We start from the raw sequence: 21,077 nt of genomic DNA, 5'->3' as shown, positions 1-21,077 counted from the left end.
AAAACTAAGGCAAGTATGGGAAAACAGGGGGTACTCTGCTTATGGAAGAATGGTAGATGGCCACTTCAGAAGCAGCAGCTAAATGGCCTTGATGGGTAGGTGGCTGGGTTCATTGTGTGTTGGGGTTTGTGTCTTGCCCTTACAATTATGCTGTCTTAAGTGTTACTGTTTTACTTCTAACTGTAACTATGTAGTCTTTTTCATATTTATAAATAAGTTCTGGTGGCCATTTTTAATGGTACAAAGTAGGACTTCCATGTCTCAAAAAGATTTAAGCAGTTTTTTTCATTGTTGTTCATCTCTTTGATTTTAATGTTTATGTATCCTTTTTTAAATGTGTGTGGCAAAATTTGTTCAATCTGAATATAACTGTTTAGTCATTTTCTACTATGACATGCATTGGTGTGCCCAATCTACTTAATTTGTAATATTTTGAGAACTAATAAATTATTAATGTATGAAATTCTGACAGACTTTTTGTTTTTAATTTGAATTACAGACTGACTGGATCTTCGGGGTTTGTAACAGATGGACCTGGAAATTATAAATATAAAACGAAGTGCACATGGCTCATTGAAGGACAGTAAGTAGTAATAGCTGACTTTATTTTTAAGTTTATTTTTAGGATAGAGCTCAGTGTGACATTACTTTTCCTACAAATGAAATTAGTAATTTGTACCATAAAGTACTTAAAATATTTCTTACTTGATAACTTTTCATTTGACAAGTGATTTTTGATTTTAAAAAATTAAAAAAAAATTTTTTTTCTTGGCAATGCTGGAGATCGAATGCAAAACCTTGTGTAGGCTAAGGAAGCTCTCTACAACTGATGTATATATTCTAGCACCTTAATTTTCCTTGTTAATTTAAAAAAGAGCTTCAAGTAGATTTAACAGAAATGAATTGTACACAACAGAAATTTATATATTTTCAATGGCAATGGTTAAAAACTACTAGAATATTTTTTTAACTGTTTGCTTAGTGCCTTATGATATTATAATATTGTGTTTTTTCCTAAATACCTATTTTGTTATTGTGATGAAAAAAATCAGACTAACCATTCTTACATAAATGTCCATTCTCTGGACCTCATGTATCCCTCCAGCTTTTGCTTCCTTTTTTTCCTTCTCTTCATGGTAGACTGTTATGGCATATTTCTTAGACTTTTTTAGTCTGTGAACCTCTTCATACTCTTTACCTTTGAGGATTCCAAATAACTTTAGTTTATGTGAGTTATATCTATACCTATTTATGTTTTGTGAGTAATATACTGAATATTTATGTGAAAAATACTATTTAAGAATTTATTTAAAAGTAACAGCTAAAAACCCAGTACCTGGTAGCTAAATGCCACATTAATGGGGGTGGAAAAACAACTTCTTATATTTCAAGAAACTTTTGTGAGAAGAGTGACATTGTTTTCCATTTTACTAATCTCTTCAATGAACTCATTCTTATCAGAACTTTTATGTTTTGCTTTGTTAAATATGGGATACTAAGCAGATTTAAATCTGCTTAATATTTTCCCATGAGAGGGAAATATTAAATATTTGAGAGATGTAGATAGAAATAGGTTTATCTGTTTTAGGAAATGGGAATTTCATGGATTTTTGTCTAGGTGCAAAGCATAAACAGGAAGGTGAAATTGGAAGGTTTGAAATAGTCCCTGAAAATTAGTGATTATGGAGAGGGGGAGGGAGATAGTAGTAGGACTGCTGGCAGAATCCAAGTGTCACGTGAAGTGCTGAGCAGAGATGGGTACTGGAAGCAGTCTGCCTGGTGGCAGGACTTCTCCGGTACAGCTCAGTTTTCTTTTTCAATCTAAGTCAAAGCTGATAAATGTTTTCCTGTAGACGAGGGCTTTTGCCAGGCAGTGCCATGAAGAGGCAGAGGGCAGGCAAGTTTAGAGAACTGACAGGTGTGTTTGTGAAATGAAGAGTGTGGAATCTGAAGTTGAATAAGAAAGGAAGTGCGAAGTGGAAGAGCCTAATGCATTGGTCAGAGGCTGTTAAACACTGGTTGTCCTAGACTGCTTAATGGACTGCAAAGCCCCAGGCGTCATGGACCACATCTGTTTTGTTTCCCATTGCATGTTTAATGCCCTCTTGGACATAGTAAGTACTAAGTGAGTCTTTGACAAATGGAGGAATGCTGTTTATATACTATTTCTTTTCTTGTAAATTCTTAGTCTTTTTTTTCTCCAATGTTTAATAGTTATGATACTTATCAATTACTATTTTTGTTTTTGTTTTTTTCAGGCCAAATAGGATAATGAGACTTCGTTTCAATCATTTTGCTACAGAGTGTAGTTGGGACCATTTATATGTTTATGATGGGGACTCAATTTATGCACCACTAATTGCTGCCTTTAGGTAAGCTCAGTCATATAAAAAATCGGTTATCATTATATTATTTCTGAATTTAAATCTCTGTCTTGCATTGCTTTCTTATAGGATTCACTGTAATATCACCTAATACATTCATTTGATGGAATGAGTACTAAGTTTGGAGTCCATTCGTTTATGTGCTAGTCCTGACTTGGTTCTTGGGCTTCTGGATTGGTTTCTGGGCATATTGCTTGATCTCTCTTCAGTTTCCTAATCTGTAAAGTTATGATAGTATTATCAAGTTTATCTGCTCTTTATGGGGGTGAAGTTTACTTTTTTAAAAAATGTATAAATGTGAGTAATATACTGAATATTTATGTGAAAACTTTAACTCAGAAACCATGCCCATCTTGTTCTTGTGTTTTTCCTCATTGCATAGGTTCATAGGAATTATTTGTTGAATTAAAGTCTGGTTATAATTGTGTGCATGTGCGTGTGTATCTGTATTTCTGTATGGGTGAGGAAAACTTTTTAGAAGAATACACTTATACATGAGAGGATCTTAAAATATATTTTTCTGAAATGTATACCCCTTATGGAACTATAGTGCTTAGTTTTACATGTGAAGCTGACTTTGTAGATTTTGTTCCTTGAAAGATTTTATTTTCTTGACTTTAAAAAAAACCAACAATTTTTTTTGTGTTCTTTATTTGGTGTTAGTCCAGTTGATGTCTCACATGAGTAAGAGAGGCAATAAGGAGTACATAAGGAGTGAACGGCCAAGAGGTTAGGGGACTGATGTGCCTTTGTACTTCTCCATGCTTTTTGCTTAGAAAGTTTTCTGGACATAACTTTGAGCTGAGACTGTAGGCTATTTTCTGGTATTTATTTTATTTTATTTTATTGGTACTGGGGGATTTTAACCCAGGGGTGCTTTACTACATCTGCAGCCTTTTGTACTTTTTATTTTGAGACTGGGCCTCATGAAGTTGCTGCTTGACCTCAAACTTGTTATTTTCTCACCTCAGTTTCTAGATTGGCTGGTATTACAGAAGTATACCACCATACCCAGCTATGTTTGGATATTTAAAGGTTCATGTTCAGGGCCAAAGAACAGACCTTGGATAGGTCTGCTAAGCATTTAAGTCGTGATGATACTACCAAGTTTACCTGCTGTTGACTAAGAGCAAGTGTTGGGCCCATATACATTTATGTCAGCCTTTGAAATATGCCTTGTATCATAGCAAGAGACATCTCAAACTTTAGCAAAGCATGAAAACTTAAGTATGCTGTTAAGAGAACATAGTACTTGCTGTGGATTCACGTGTTACTTAATTTGTTAACTAGAATTCATGGAGCCTTATTATGTGCCAGGCATTTTGAATTAGCTTGTCAGTATCCCTTGTAGGAACATGTGCCAAGTAGATGTGTGTAATTTCATGGTTTCCCCAAACTGTGTATTCAATGAACAGACATGTGAATTGAAATAGAAACAAGTAAACTAATAGGAAGCAGTGCTTGTTCTAATCAGTGATATTTAAGAGAAGCTGAAGTATATGTACAGAGTTGTTTAAGTGATACTGATTATATGAAAATTTAACCTATGGCATATTTGACTATTAATTTCCTAAAATTAAAATAAAACAGTATGCAAACAATTGGAATTTACCTGAAACACAAAACCCTTAAAGCACTGGTGTGCAAAACAATTTCAAATAAGAGTCTCTCCACAAGATGATTTGTATAGGAATGGAGTGCAGTTGGGACAAGAGGACTTTGGGTAGAGGATTCAACCAATTGGTGATATGCTGAGGGTCCAGAGTAGAGGGAGGCTAGCAGCAGGATGTTCAGTCAGGACTAAAAAACAACAAAAAGAAAAAAAAACTAAGCAAGATCAGAAAATGTGTCTGCCCAAATCTCTTGAGTACATCATTCAAATGCTCTAGAACGCAGCTTCCGAAACCGAAAATGAAGTTCTTTTATTGTGTTAGTTTAACCTGTATTCTCTCTGGGCTTATTGTAAACTATGTTTCATTTGACTTCAAACCAGTAGATCACATTTATCTTTTATATATTGGATTTCTAAATAAAATCACTTTAACAGAATTGCATTACCATACAAATATGAGAACCACTAAAGCAATTTAAGACTCTTGCAGTCCTGTAGCACTATGATTTGTTGGGTATTTCACAGGTGCATGAGTACTTTGTGGTGCAGGCATTCTGCTAGGGTATATAGGTAGGAGATGCAAAGGTGGTTGTGGTGATTCAGCAGGACAGTGATTTTCCTCCTTGAGAACATTCTTCAAAAGAACACTGTTCCTTTTAGAGTTATTATTATTATTTTAATATATTTTTAGTTGTTGATAGACCTTTATTTTATTTATTTATATGTAGTGCTGAGAGTTGAACCCAGTGCCTCACACATGCCAGACAAGTGTGCTACCACTGAGCCACAAACCCAGCCTTAGAGTTGTTATTTTTTGAAGCAAGTAAAATTGTGATGATGCAATTGTTAAGACTGTGAACAGAGAATACCTTCAGAAAACAGGCCGAGTCTATCCACTTCTATGATTTTTTACAACTGATTCTAAACAATGATGGTCTGTGTTTAAAATATAAAATCATGAGCAACCTGAGGGCAGGCCATTTTTGATTTGCTCCAGTTTAATAAGTAGCTACAGCCCAGGCTGCACCTGCACTTACCAACTTCCCATTGGAGGCTGCTCAGGGTGACAGCTGGGGCAAGCCTGTAGCATCTCTTCCTCACCCACAGGCCTTCCTTTGTCTCATGTGCTGAAGGAGGCTGTGTTTGTTCATTTATTCTGTAAAAGTTTATTTTTGTCTTAAACCATTGTTTTGCTTTCACACTGGGAGAAATCCACACACTGCAAAGCTGTCACAATTTCAAATTTTTGAAGCAAATAGTACCAAATTCCTAAGCCTCCCTGACAGTGGGAAAGCTGATCCACTTTCTCCAGTTGGTAAAGTCATTCATCCTGCATATTTAAATGTCCCCACCAAATGAAGAAGGCCACCAGCTATCACTTACTGAGCACCTCCTAGTGGGAGGCTTAAGCCCTGCATATGCTCCACCAATTTGATCCTCATGATGTCACTGTGAGCTGGACAGGATTCCTCCTATGTGCATTTGAGGAAATTGGAGCTTAAAGATGTTAGTGACATGAAGCAAGGATTGGAGCTCAAGTAACTTTGAACCTGAAATTCATGCTGGACTAACAGAGAGTACAAGGACCTCCCACTTGTGACTGCAGTCCCAGATCTTTTCTGGAATGTGCCTATATTTCTTTTGGGAAGATTGCTTTTGACATACCTGTTTGTAAGAGGCCCTGCTCTTGCAAGTACTTATCCCTTCAACATTCTGGTACAGATGGAGCATCCCTAATTCAGAAATCTGAAATGTTCCAAATCACAGAAGTTTTTGAATGCTGACATGATGCCACGAGTGGGAAGTTCCACACCATGGAACTTTGTTTTATGCACAAAATTATTAAAGATATTATATAAATAATCACCTTAATGTTATATGTCTGGAGGGTGTACATATAATGTAAATCAGTTTTCTGTTTCTGTTTGTGTCCTTTCTCCAAGATATTTCATTATGTATATGCAAATATTGTCAAATCTGACAAAATCTGAGATTTGAAACACACGTGGTCCCAAGCTTTTGGATAAAGGCTGCTCAACCTCTGTGTAAAGTGAATGAAAACGTGGTGATGGCAAAACTTTCACTTAAGATTCTGACCAAATGTCACGTATTTTGAAAGCCCTCCCAACTGCCTTTCTAACCCAGTACCTCCTGTTCTCTTCTCTGCCCTGTTTCCCTTCATGGTATGATCTCTGCCTGGCCTGTGTGAATACACACTTGCATGCGAGGATGTGTCAGGGCTTATTTGTTTCTCTTAACTGAACTCCTTGAGGGTAGGGACATTGTCTTTTTCACTGTCGTTATCCTTATACCTAGAACAGAACCTCCCATGTAGTAAGCACTTAGTAAATATTTGTTAGTTGAATACCTGGTAGAAAATATGTCAGTGTTTTCTGGACACCCCTGGGGTGCCTTCTGAGTGTTAGGTTTCCTAGAGTTCTCTTTTCATATTAAAAATTAAATGGAAATCCCATGCCCTCTTGTCTTCATTCCACACTTATGTAGTCTTCCTGCACTTATATACGTTAAGGTAAATGGTACCCATATATACATTTTTTTTAAAGAGAGAGAGAGAGAGAGAGAGAGAGAGAGAGAGAGAGAGGATTTTTAATATTTATTTTTTAGTTTTTGGCGGACACAACATCTTTGTTTGTATGTGGTGCTGAGGATCGAACCCAGGCCACATGCATGCCAGGCGAGCGCGCTACCCCTTGAGCCACATCCCCAGCCCGGTACCCATATTCGAGGCCTGTTGTTTTGCACCTTCCTGCCCCATCAAAATGCCAGGGTGAGCTCCTGATGCCCAAGGCCTCATTCAGCAGCTCCCTGTGGATGAGCACTTTGATGCTTTCAAAGTGTTACCATCTGAGTGATGCTGCAATTAGGATTCTTGTATATTTTCTTTTGTGAATGAGAGCAAGTATTTCCTCTACAAAGAAAGAGGATCACTAGGTCAGGGTGAATGGGCATTTAAGAGGATTGTGATCCTGAGGTGGGAGTTTACCTGGTATGTGCTCTAGGAAGGGAATGGGGTTGAGGGTGAGTAAGTGAAGGGGAGAATACTAGTTGATGTTCATTCATCAGTGGGAGTGTGTGCAGCAGATTCCATGGGAGTTGGTAAGGACCTAGGCACTGGCTGAATGTGATGGTGGGGAAGGTGAATTGATAGTGGGAAAGTCAGAGCACGTGAAGAAATGCAAATGGCAAGTAGACATAGGAAAGTTGTTAACCTCAGGAGTAGAAAAGAATGCAAAACCACAATAAGTCATGTATTAAATTAGCAAAGCTAACTTAGAACTCTGGTAATCCTTCTTGGTGGTGGTGTGAGGTGGTGTGTTCAGACAATCTGGATTGATCAGACAGGATTTCAATTGAGCATTCACTTCTGGAAAATAAGACCCTTCGATTCAGTCATTTTTTTCCTCACCTGGATTTATTGGCCCCAAAGCAGTACTTAGTTAGAATATTATGTGCTGGCCTCTGAGTGAGGCCCTTGGGAGAGCCTAGGGAGCTCTTAGTGACAGGGAAGGCCTGTGGTATGCTATGTGTAAAATCGAACATAAAATGCCAATGGTATCAATTAGGGAAAGAAAATGCATCAGAATGCCAATAGTGTCGGAGTTGTGGGTTTATCTAGCTTCTTTATGTTGTTTTGCAAATAAATATTTTATTTAACAATATTTTATGTCTTTTAGTACTACATATTTACCATTTATCAACTCATAAAGTTTACTACTTTACATGATTGTGGAGATTTAGAGAATTATTAAATGATATATAAAAATAGAACCATTGATTTCAAATTTTATTAGAAATGGAACCCAGAACCAAAGAAACCTAGCAAAAGAAGGACAACTAATAGGGTAGCTGTGTGCTTCCATCACAGGAATTCACCCCTCTGCCTGCATGTGCTTTCTAAAGTTGTAAAGATGAACTTTTGAATTGTCTCGGCTACAGTTTAACACAGCTGACATTGTGCTATAAGAAATGTGCTTCCATTTCAGTGGCCTCATTGTTCCTGAAAGAGATGGCAATGAGACGGTTCCCGAGGTGGTTGTCACATCAGGTTATGCCCTCCTGCATTTTTTTAGCGATGCCGCTTATAATTTGACTGGATTTAATATCACTTACAAGTAAGATATTTAAATCTAATATTTGTGATTTTATTTAAATGAAATGTTTTAATAATTATGATATAATAGTATAATAATATTAAAATATTGAGGACTTACACTGTGCCAGGAATTTCAGTAAGCAGGTTACATGAGTTTCTCATTTAAAGTTTTTAAATATATTTTACAATTAAGGAAATGGGTGAAAAGGTTAAATAAGTTGTTAATATAAGTGTTGTTGTTGTTGGTGGGGCCATAGTTTAAACCCAGGTGTTGCTGCTGTTGAGCTTCTCCTGGAAGAGAGGGGCATTTCTTGCTAATGGATAAAAACATTTGGATTTTTTTGGTAAGTACAATTTAATAAATATTAACAGTTGTAATGTACTCAGTAGTAGAACAAGTCTATGTTTTTGAAGTATCATGATAATTCATTTATCTGCCCCCTTTATGTTATTTCTAAGTACTATCTATATAGTTATCTTAAGCCATGTTAATAAGAGATATATTATGGTTAAACTCACACATTGTTAAAATAACCCTGGTTCCGTTTCATCTGAAATGGGTCAGCTTACTGAATAATTTAAAATATAAGATTTTGGGCAATAATCTTAAGTTTTACAAATTTTCAGAGATGGTCAGAGGGCTACTGATACTATGAGTGTAGTTGGAAGTTTGTCCTCTTCCTTCCCACACTTGCAAACATGAATTTGGCAGTTGTGTAGCGCCTGTCACTAGTGGGCTACCTAGAAGAATAGGATAGTTGTCCCAGACTTGAGGAGCTAAATCTGAACAAATGTGATCAAATCTCTTCTCTCCTTGTGATTTCTTTAACTTTATGAGTTACTTGTTTTTTTGCCCTATTCTCATGAGCCTCCACCAGGGTGGGTTTGAGCTCACATGCCCAAGCTGTGCAGTGTGGAGTGACCCTTTTTGGGTTGAGTGGTAAACAGTGCATTTATGCTTGTGAATGAACTGAAGAGACAGGGAGATCCTTAAGCCTTGTGTAGGAGGAAGTTCTGCCAAGTTCATTGGCGTGTTGGTTTGTGTTGACTTAGTTTTTTCACTGTCTTTATAGTTTTGACATGTGTCCGAATAATTGCTCAGGCCGAGGAGAATGTAAGACCAGCAACAGCAGTGGCAATGTGGAGTGTGAATGTTCTGAAAACTGGAAAGGTGACTCATGTGACATTCCTTACTGTACAAACAACTGTGGTTTTCCTCATCGAGGCATCTGCAATTCAAGTGATGTCAGAGGATGCTCCTGCTTCTCTGAATGGCAGGGTAGGAGCTTCTTTCTCTTGTTTTTCTTTCAGTTCACAAATTGTTTCTAGTTTCATACATTGTTCGTTAACCTTATTCTTAGCATCTGTACAACTTACGTTCATCATATATCAGGGGTCATGTAAGCTTTCTCCTCCCTTTATGCGGTTTCCTACAAATCTTTTAATGTCTCACCTATGTGGTTGTGGTCTCCTTAGAATTGTGGAGAGGTTTTCCATTTTGCAGTTCATTTATGAAAGTTTTAAGAACTTGGTCTCAGCCATAAGAGGACATAGCACAGAACCAAGTTGGGAGATGGGACAAGAGCTGACAATAATGCTATTTCCCCTAAAACTTTCTCCATGTTCTGAGAAAATTGATTATGCATTAGAATCTTAAAGCAGTCACCTAAAGTTATTATCCAGAGAAATAGCTTGTTAAAGGTGCTTTAGGGGACTCCATAAGGACTAAGGGCAGTTGTTGATTTGATGACTTTGTTTATATACTTATTCCTTCCTCAGAACCTTTTCATTTTAAAAGGAATTATGTGTGTTTAAATGCTTTCATCTGTTGGGTTTGGTGATAGTAAGTAGTTAACAATTGGCATGTTTGAGTACCAATTTTTAGCTACTTGCAAAGAGTGTAGCAGAAGCCAGACTTTATATCTGTTGTTGTATCTTACCTCTGTTGAGTTCTTTGCTTTACTAAAAGATGGGTAGTTTTTTTTTGTTGTTGTTGTTGTTTGTTTGTTTTATTATCACTCCTAGGTCTAGTTGTTACATTTTAGGTTTTTCAATTTGAATTAATAATTTCTTTGTGTAGTCTTCCCACCGGAAGCTGATAAAGTAGGACTTTTGATACTGAAATACCTACATTGGATATGGTCAAGTCATTATTAGAAAGTATATGATTTTGAATTTTATTAGGGATTCCTGGGATCAATACTGTGAATGAATTAAAACCACAAAGAAATTTGTTTGAAATACAGATGCTAAATTAGAGACTAAATATTCTTTAGAAAAATTTCGCATTTATATGTTTAAAATGAAGTGCAGTAAACTTTTCAGGTGCATTTAGTGACGTTTTATGTTTTATTAGGCCCTGGATGTTCAGTTCCTGTGCCAGCTAACCAGTCATTTTGGACTCGAGAAGAATATTCAAACTTAAAGCTGCCCAGAGCATCTCATAAAGCTGTGGTCAATGGAAACATAATGTGGATTGTTGGAGGATATATGTTCAACCACTCAGATTACAGCATGGTTCTAGCGTAAGTTATTTAAAAATTTTTTGTAAGAAGTTTAGTTTTTCATTTTTCCAATTAAGCATAAATAAGCAAAAGGAAAAGAAATCATCAGTCCTGTTACTAAAATATCTTCCAAGCCTTTTCAGATATACTGAATCTTTGAAATTGAGCACCACAATACATTGTTCGTTAACCTTATTCTTAGCAAAAAAGCTTTTTTAGTAGTTGTAGACGAACAGAATGCCTTCATTTTATTTGTTTATTTTTATGTGGTGCCTAAGGATCAAACCCAGTTCCTCACACATGCTAGGCAAGCACTATGCCACTGAGCTATAGCCCTAGCCCCAGCCCCAAAGAATTCATTTTTAAGTCATGTGCTAATTTATTATTTTGAGATACTTTTTCTGGTATTTTACTTTATTTGTTTATAGTAGGCTAAATAAATAGGGGAGTATTTTATGCGTTAATTGAATTAATAGTTGTAGGGAGACTTACTTTTAGAAGAAATTTGTGAATACTTACTCATTGTGATTTTGTGATGTGAAAGTTTATTTTAGGCCTTTTGTGTTAATGAAGATTATAAAACACCAGCATCTATTTTTCAAGATAGAAATATGGCACTCGTGGCATAGTTTCTGAATTCTATGAAATACAGTCACTAGTCCAGAACAAATAGGATAGCAAAATAAACACCTGAGTGCCTGGCATGGTGGTATGTGCATTATAAATGAGCCACTTGGGAGGCTATGGAAGGAGGTATAAAGTTTAAGGCCAGCATGGCCAGCTTTGTGAGAACCTGACTCAAAATGAAAAAATAAAATTCTGGGGATGTACCTCAGTGGTAGGGTGCCTAGTACAGGAAAAAAAAAAAAACACCAAAAAAAAAAAAAAAAAACAGACAAATGAGCAACATCTGTAAGAAAATTTTGTCTGAAGGTTTACTCTCAACTGTGTGGAGCAGATCTATTGATGGCTATAAGGCCTGCATGGGTCACCTTCTGTGCAGGAGTGAGTAGCACAGAAGAGCAGCAGTGGGAGGCCCGTAGCATCCAGAATGGCTGTAAGGTACTCACTCATGGGCTTAGCAAAGCCTGTGAGAGCCACAGCTGGGACTGGAGGATGTTGTATATTCTAGTAGCTGAGTAAGCTCAAGGGATCCATAGTAGAATTTGAAGGGTCTGGAGCAGTTTGTGCTGTATTTATTCTCAAAGTGAACCAGCCAAAGTTTCTATCTTTCTTTAACTGCCCAGCCACAATTTCTTTGCAGGAGCAAGTCCATACTGAGGAGAAATGCTGAGAATAGAATTCATAATGAACAGGACAGGGATAGTGGAGACTAAGTGAGAGAAGGTTCAGTGAGAAGGGAACAGAGTGAGGTGTTCTCAACATGGGAACTGCCATCTGTGTGAACATTCCATTGCAATAGCAAAGAGTGAGCTCAAGAGCTGAGAAGGTAGAACTATCCTGCAGCTACCCTGTGAAAACACAGGGAGAAGCAGTTTTTTTAAAAAAATTTTAAGTTCTCGATGGACATAATATCTTTGTTTTGTTTACTTTATGTAATGCTGAGGCTAGAACTCAGTGCCTCACCTATGTGAGGAAAGCTGTCTACCACTGAGTTACAACCCCAGCTCCAGGGAGAAGCAATTTTACTTAAAAATATCAAGGTTAAATATCCTGGAAAGTTCTTATCAGAAAAAAGAGAGTATGGAATAAAATAAGCCCCTTCATACAGAAAGCATTAAATATAGAAAAATATAAAACTGATGAAAATTACAATACAGTATTCCAAAACAAGCTAAGTATATAGTATGCAAGAACAATCTAATCAGAACTAGAAAAATTCAGAAATTTGATTGTTTGCTTTTTTTTTCTTTTTGTAGTTCATTCTGAGATCTTGTTTTTAAAATTTTATTTATTTATTTTTAAAATTTTTGACACAAGGTCTCACTAAGTTGGTGAGATTGGTTCTAACTTGCAGTCCTCCTCCTTCAGCCCCAGAAATTGCTGGGAGGATTATAGGCAGTCACTGTCATGCCTGGCTGGAAGTTAAGAATTTTATTTTTTAAGTTAAAAAATATTGTTTAGAAGTTAAGAATTTTAGGTTCCAAAATAATTTCAGAATTGAAGACAAACTTGGAGGACACAGGGTTTATAAATGCTTTAGAAATAGAATATGAAAAGTGGGATTTTTGTTTTTAATCATAAAGAAATGAAGGTTACTTTCTCGTTTTTACAGTAAGTACAGTTAAAAATTCTGGACACTAAGACATGAGAAACAAACATGGGACAAAAGAAATAAGAGGAAATCAAAAGACATGCTAAAATGAAGGAAAACATAATTTGTTTCCAGTAGACTTTTCCTATAACAGTGATAAAGGAAGGTTTGTAAACAGAAATCAAATGAAAAAAGGAGTCTCAAAACCTCAGGAACAGAACAGAATGAAAAGAGCAAATATGCTGGAAAATGTAATTAATTTTTTTCCTTCTCTTGAGTCTTTTTAATTAAATTTAATGACTAATAAAAGTTTTATAGTGAAATAACCTTTTGGAACTTAGAAGAATAACTCACCAAAAATTTGTGAAAGGATATGTGAAAAATACACTGAACTATTGCTGCTATTTTTTCTCTTGTTGTTAACAGAAAATTTATTCCACCTAGTTGAGCAACTGTCAGTCTCTGAGATTGTTTCCTCTGTGTAAAATGAGGAATGGTAGGTTGAGGAGTGGGGTTCTTTTTTTTTTTTAATATATATTTTTTAGTTGTATATTTTTTAATATATATTTTTTAGTTGTTATATAAAGATGATCACAGTATCTTTATTTTTATTTTGTTTGTTTTTATGTGGTGCTAGGGACTGAACCCAGGACCTCACGCATGCATGGCAAGTTCTCTACCACTGAGCCACAACCCCAGCAGGAGTGGGATTCTTTTCTGAGTTACTTTTAGCATCTTATTATACCAAAAAGATGATCTCCTTACCCCCACATCCGAAAATTAGATGGAACTTGCATCACACCTATTTAATATTCTCCCCTTAACACTATTTGAAAGCATATTTCCTGTTTCCTTTAAATGTTTTTCTTGGTTAAAAAAAATGCATACATTTTTATAGAAAACAAGCTAGCTCTTTCTTTCTTTTTTTAAAAAAATAATATTTATTTATTTATTTATTTATTTTTATGTGGCGCTGAGGATCGAACCCAGGACCTCCCACGTGCTAGGCGAGCGCTCTACTGCTGAGCCACAATCCCAGCCCCCCAAAAAACATTCTTTCTGAAAGACTATCACTTTCCCTACTAATCATGCTAAAACTCCAAAATGATATTCTGAATTACCTTGGATGTTTTCTTGCTCTTATTCCTGATATTAACGATATCTCTTGTCTCCCAGCTGTTTAGTCAAGCTAAAATCCTGAAGTTTTCCATTGATTTCTTTCTCCCCTTTAAGTACTAGGTCAAGACCAACAGGTACAGGTGTCTCTCATTAAAACTGGTCCAATCTCTGTTTCCATGGTTGCTGTGTTAACTCAAGCCCTTTAATTTCTGATCAGAGCCCTGCCATTGTCAGGTGAGGTTATTGTCCCACCAGATTCTCTTCTTTCTCCATACCATAGACACAAAATACTTTCTTTGCCTAGAACACATTTCGTAAATATGAATATAAAATCTCCTCTTATTTTAGTTGTTTTTGGTTTTATTATTTTTTTAACACAGATTTAAAGCAATTTCATGTGTATTTCTTCAGTAGAGTTGTCTGCACTGGGAATAGTGCAAATAGCACTTAGAGATCTTTCAGGAGATTGATCATACAGAGTTCCCCCTTCCCCACTCGGGGAAATACAGTGATCAGTCTCTGCTCCCTTTGCCAGACAACCCAGAGAAAGCTCCATAGTTATTCAGGGGTAATCCTGTCTCAGCAGCCCACTCTTCCTCAAGCACATCTTTAGTGTGGGGACCTCCTAAACTGTGTCTTTATCAGTAACTGCAGCCCCTCCACATGATTGCAATTCTAAGTGTTCTACATTCCAGCCACTGTGATAGACACTGTTGGTGCCCAGTTTCCAATACCCTTACCTGACTGGTGCACCCAGTCACCAGCTGTGGTGAAAGTTTGTTGTCAGCTCACAGCTGCCTCCTTCTCTGAAGAACGGACCTAGCAGATTGGAGCCGTCTTACCCAGAAATACCTGGAAGACTATGCCCTGTAGCTGGTACAGACCCTAGTAGAGTGACTGATCATTCCAGGTCACCTGGGACTCTCTGAGGTATAGCATTGAAAAACCTTGCATCCCAGGAAACTCCTCAGTCCTGAGCAAACTGGGGTTGTAGTCAACATAGTCCCAGCCAATGTCTGATTGACATGGATGTTCAAGAGCCAGACCCTTGCTTCTACTTGGGAAGACTGTGGTGTCATTCCTGCTCCAGTGGTTCCCTTGAGATGATGCTAAAGCCAGATCTCAGCTGAGAGCATATCTGCCTGGCTTTTCTTTCCACTGTATCTTGATTATCTCACTCCTGACATGTTTATCCAGAGAGCATTCCCTTGATGAATCACTTGCCCAAGAATCCCATTTTTTTGCTTGCAGGGAACTGGACCTGAGATACTTTCTAATCTTTCCAGATTTTTCTTTGAGTACCCTGCCTCCAACCATCTTTGACCCTCAGAAGGGTCCATAATCCATTGACTCTCCCTCTCCCTCTTCTAGTCTTCTGTTCTACTGTCACACCTCCTTTTCACATTTCAAATCTCCACAGCCTTTTTCTCCTATTTTCCGAGCTAATGGCTTGGCTTTGTTTCTGATTTGAAAAATAGAGATCTTTAGAAAAGGATTTGCCCAAACTCCCACCACCACATTTTCCCTTCAACTATATCTGTACTGATTTATTCTTTCTGTTCTGTTTTTCTAGATCAATGGTGGTCAATAGAAGTTTGGAGCCTGATGGAAATGTTGTGTATTTGCTGTCATATTGCAGCTACGTGTGGTTATTAAGCTCTCAGAATGTGACTGGTGTGACCCAGTAGCTGGAGTTTTGATTGCCCATTCTTAGTCTTCGTCTTGTTAGAACTCAAACCAGTATTTTGTCTACAATCTCTTGATTTTTTTTTTTTCTAATTACTTATTCCTTCACAGACTCTTGAGCTGGTTCCTCTTCATCTGACTGTTTTCTGAATGCTAGTACACCCCAGGGCACAGCCCTTGTTCTGCCTCTGGCTATGTATTCACTCTCTTGGTGATCTCAAGTGATAACTTGGCCTTTATGCTGGTGACTCCCAAATTTATAGCTGCAGCTTAGACTTTTCACCTGAATCCATATCTTAAACTCTTGACACCTCAATCTATTATGTAATAGGAACTGAAAATGCAACATATCCCAAGTGATCTTTCTGGCTAGCCTGCTTCCCCCCCCACCCCCAAGTCCCTGTCTCAGTTAACGAGTACTCCAGCCTTCTGTTCACTTCATCCAGAAATCCTTACCTTATCCTTGACTTCTTGTTCTTTCCCACAGCATATTGACACATGTTGTTTTCTTGCTGCATACAAATTATCATAAACTAGCATGCCTGTAATCCCAGTGACTTGGAAGGCTGAGATAGGAGGATCACAGGTTTGAGGTCAGCCTCAGCAGTTTCGTGAGGGCCTAAGCAATTTAATGAGATCCTGTTTCCAAATAAAAAATATGAATGGCTGGGGATATTGCTTAGTGGTAAAATGCCCTGGGGTCAAATCTCCTAGTACCCCTGCCCAACAAAACATAAATTTAACAGCTTGAAACAGCTCAGTTTTCATATCTGACAATTTCCATTGGTCTGAAGTCTGGTTCTGTGCATTTAAGGTGTCAGCTGGCCTACATACTCATCTAAAGAAGGAAGATTCACTTCTAAGCTTCTTCAGGTTGCTGCCAGAATGAGTTTCAAGTGGTTGTAAGGCTGAGGGTCCCAACTTCCTGCTGTCAGCTAGAAGCTGCCCTCAATTCCTAGAAGCTACCTTCAATTTCTCATCACTTGGACCTAACTGATATGGCTTCTTATTCCTTCATCAGGACACAAAAGGGTCTTGTCTGAGTCTGCTAGCCGGGCGGATCACAGAAATGACATCCCCTCATGTTTTCCATATGGTTTGGTTAGAAGCAATTCAGTGATTCTGCTCACTGTGCAAGGGAGGTGATTATATAGCTGGATGTAAACACCAGGAAGCAGGGATCCCAGGGGGATAAACCCGTGTGTCTGCTTGCCATGTCATGTCAACAAATCTTGTTAGTGCTGCCTTTAAAATATTCTCCAAGTCTAACTTCTAGTGTTGCCACCATGAAAAGGAAGGGTAAAGTTAAACTTGTGAAAATGATTGTCCCTTCCACTGTCATGTTAGATATTTATAAGAGCTGTATATGTTACCATTTATGTGTTTTATCCTTGCATCTGACATCATTCCCCTCTCTTGCAGCAAGAAATCTGGGAGTTGCTTTGATGCTCCCTACTTCACCTTCTTGTACCATAAACTCTTCTTAAGTTTCATCAACTCTGTCATCTATATTTTATTACCAGAGATTAAACCTAGGGTACTTAACCCCTGAGCCATATCCCCAGATCTTTTTTATTTTTTAGTTTAATTTTATATATATATATATATATATATATATATATATATATATATATATATATATATATTTGTAGGTGAGCACAATACATTTATCTATCTACCTACCTACCTACCTATCTATCTACCTATCTATCTACCTATCTATCTATCTATCTATCTATGTAGTGCTGAAGATTGAACCCAGTGCCTCACATGTGCTAGGCAAGTGCTCTACCACTGAGCTATACAACCCCTGCCTCTTTATTTTTTATTTTGAGACAGGGTCTCTCTGAGTTGCTTAGGGCCTCTCTAAATTGTTGAGGCTGGCTTTGAATTTGTAATCCTCCTGACTCATCCTCCTCAGCCTTTGGGATTACAAGCATGAATCACTATGACTGGCATATTTATTATTATTTTTTTTTGATACCATGGATTGAACTCAAGGGCACTTAACCACTGAGCCACATCGCCATCCCTTTTTTGTATTTTATTTAGAAGCAGGGTCTCACTGAATTGCTTAGGGCCTTGCTAAATTGATAAGGCTGGCTTTGAACTCGTGATCCTCCTGTCTTAGCCTCCTGAGCCACTGGGATTACAGGTGTGTGCCACAGTGCCTGATGAATTTTTTCTTTTTTTGTGGGGGGGTACTAGGGAATGAACTCAGGGGCACTCAACCACTGAGCCACATCCTCAGCCCTGTTTTGTATTTTATTTAGAGATAGGTTCTCACTGAATTGCTGTTGCTGAGGCTGGCTTTGAATTCGTGATCCTCCTGCCACAGCCTCCTGAACCACTGGGATTATAGGCATGTGCTACTGTGCCTAGCCATATTTGTTCTCTTTTATGTCCAGGCTGACATTATTTTCTATCTAGTCCTCAGCAGTAGATTGCTATTAAATTTTTGTTTCCATTTCTTCCTTTTAATCTATTTTCTATAGATGAATTGGGTGATATTTTAAAAGTATAAATCATCATTATTCCCCTTTTTAAAATCCGCTGGTGTCTTCCCATTAAATTTAATAGTGTCATGTGATCTGACCTTAGTTAACCTTCACAGGCACAGCTTTTTTCCTCTCCTGCCTTTATTCTCTTACTGCTCCACAAGCCTCTTCTTCTTCTTTTTTCCCCTCCACCCAAACTCATCATGTGCATCCTTACTTCATGATACTTTGATTTACTGTTTCCTCTGTCTAGACTCTTCCTCCAATTATACATCAGGGCTGCTTTCTTCTCACCCTTTCTTTCTCAGTTTAATTGTCCCACATTGAGATCTTCCATGATCATCAGTTCAGACACATTCTTGCTGTGTTTCTTTTTTGTAGTTTTCATTTCCTTTATGACAATATTGATTATTTTTAATTATGTCTATTCTCATTATTGTGTTACTCTCATTTTCTGCCTTTTTTTTCCCTTTAAGTTCTCTAAGGTCCTTGCTTACTCATCTCAGGGCTTAGCTTGTAGAAGGTGCTCAAATAAGTATTAATCAAACTCATGGGGGAGTAATTAAAATTTTTTTTCCTTCTCAAATGTTTATTCCTGGGCATATTAATGTTTCTTTTATTTGGTGTATTCATGAGCCATATTTGTCTTTTAGATTGTAACATTATTTTTCTGCTTGTGTTTGATCAAAACATGATTTTTACAGCTTCATATATTTCCTATAAATACTAGTATGGTTTCAAATAATGTTTTACTAGCTTTCATGAAAGTAAATATAGTGATTCCTTTTAAAAGGAAATTTTCTGCAACTTCAATTATAAATTTTATAGTCATTTATACTCTCAAATAAGAAAAGTATTTCAGGATTTGAGCTTACTCTCTGTTTCTTCCACAAGCTTTTTTAATTTTATTTTTTTTAGTTTTTGGCGGACACAACATCTTTGTTTGTATGTGGTGCTAAGGATCGAACCCGGGCCCCACACACACCAGGCGAGTGCGATACCGCTTGAGCCACATCCCCAGCCCCTTCCACAAGCTTTTTAATCTAAAATTTTAAGTTATTAAAAAGCAGTTCCTATTTTATGTCACTCTGTGGTTCTTTTGCAAAATCAGTGGTCTTGGCCTCTAATCTTGGTTCAGATTGCCAGTTAAAATTTCATTACTCAATTGCTTTCCCTTGAACAAAAAGAGATCCTTAACAAAAAGTTTAAAAAAGAAGAACGGAGCAACATGTAGCCAAATAAGGAAAAGACTATCACCTCATTCAGTGAACTTTAAAACAGACTCAGCGTACCTTAAGTGTGAATGCTTCTGTACCTCACAGGAATCACCCTGGGAAGATTCTGAGAATTGTCCCCAGTAGCCTCAAATCTAGAAAATAGTAAATTGAGTGGGTATTATTATTATTATTTCTTTTAATTGAAGAGCAGGATACTAGTTGCTAAGGATCAAGTGAAAAGTGGGAAAATTGACCACAAGTGGCTGGCTGCCCAGATGTTAGGGCTTCCATTTCAATAGTGATAAGACTTTCACCCTGGAGTAGGATTTTTGAACAAGCTCTCAAAGAAGAAAAGAATATTTTATTCTGACAGTCTACACCCTTTCATCCAAGCCCAAACATTTACTGAGATTTCAGAGAAGTGGATGGAACATAAAGTACCAGGCTTCATGATAAGTAGGATGGCAATCCAGTAAACTTGTTTAGGAAACAGAACAAGAAGCTACCCATACTTTGTCAATAAAATGTCTGGAAAGGTATGTCGAAGGACAGACAAGATGAAAGAAGCACCATTATAGCTAATACAAATATTCTATGATGTAAAAAAGTGAAGAGGATTATTGAATGTAGCATATAAATTCTGACAAAAACCCATCATGTAAAAAAAGTTACTTCAAGAAAATTACTTTCAAATGCTTGTTCTACAGATCAACTTAAGTTAGAATTTGAATTCAGAAAAATAAAGTGAGAGATAAGAAAATAAAAACATACTGAATGAAGTAGAAATAAATTAGATCCAGCAAAACCTGAAATGAAATCAAATCACTGACAGATTAATGAGATAATTTCAATGAATACAGATGAAAAGATTGAAAAAATTAGAGAAAAGTAAAGAGACAGGAAGTGATCCATTATAAACATAATTGTCACTGAAGAAAAGAGCCTAATAAACAGAATAAATGGATCGAAGTAGTATAAACTTTTTTCAGGAAAATTTTCTAGTTTCTCAATGAGAAGATCTAATTTGATCATTTTATTGAATTTTAGGAAGAAAATGTTGTTTGGGAAGACTTAGGTCATTCTTTGCTTTCTATTGATCCTGGGGCCATGTCCTATCTCTTCAGTGCCTTTGCTTTGGTCTTTGGGGAGCCCAGATGCTGCTATTGGATTACCAGTGTACTGTGGCATGATGGTCATTGGGTTGCCAGACAATGCAGGGGCTTGTGAGGGGATGGCTGTTCTGTGAAAGACATCTATATATGAATTGCTGAAGTTTGTCTTACTTATCTGCTTGTTTGTATCTTAGAACTAGTTATTTAATATTCAGTTGTCTTAGGCTTGGCTCCCAGAATAATTTATGTGGTCTTTAGAATTTCTTATATTTTATCAATATTGTTCTTGTCTTGTATTTGCCTGTGTTGTGGGAAAAAAATTGACAGCCTATTATGTAAGGATCTTTTGGGAATTCACCTATGCCAGATTGTGGTTACCTGCCAGCACCTGTCAGCTCTTGGACTGACAATTTAAGGAGGAACAAAACATATTAAGGTACAGATTAGCACCCTCTGTGACACTTGAAAGATTCGTGAATTGGAGCATCTAGAGACTTAATTCTTTGCTTCCTTTTTAAAAATTTCTTCTCTTATACTCACACTTAATGTATATGTGTTTATATGAAACACCTTCCATAGCCAGAATTCTACAAAAATTTTATAGTGGTATTCAATG

At 37.0% G+C, this 21,077-nt stretch overlaps 1 protein-coding gene across 2 annotated transcripts in view; it reads left to right on the top strand.

The window, feature by feature from the left end:
- The window catches only part of LOC143395726 (attractin), a 146,332-nt gene that overhangs the window by 37,120 nt on the left and 88,135 nt on the right, over positions 1-21,077 (top strand). For both annotated transcript variants that reach the window (XM_076851591.2, XM_076851590.2), the window contains exons 2-6: positions 500-583; positions 2,259-2,372; positions 8,001-8,129; positions 9,184-9,389; positions 10,467-10,635. In XM_076851591.2, the coding sequence (XP_076707706.2) occupies positions 500-583; positions 2,259-2,372; positions 8,001-8,129; positions 9,184-9,389; positions 10,467-10,635 (702 nt within the window). The remainder of the gene's footprint in view (positions 1-499; positions 584-2,258; positions 2,373-8,000; positions 8,130-9,183; positions 9,390-10,466; positions 10,636-21,077) is intronic.

The sequence above is a fragment of the Callospermophilus lateralis genome, chromosome 3, assembly GCF_048772815.1.
Source record: "Callospermophilus lateralis isolate mCalLat2 chromosome 3, mCalLat2.hap1, whole genome shotgun sequence".
NCBI lineage: Eukaryota > Metazoa > Chordata > Mammalia > Rodentia > Sciuridae > Callospermophilus > Callospermophilus lateralis.
The sequence above is the reverse complement of the archived record's forward strand: the minus strand, read 5'-3'. Positions and strand labels throughout refer to the sequence as shown.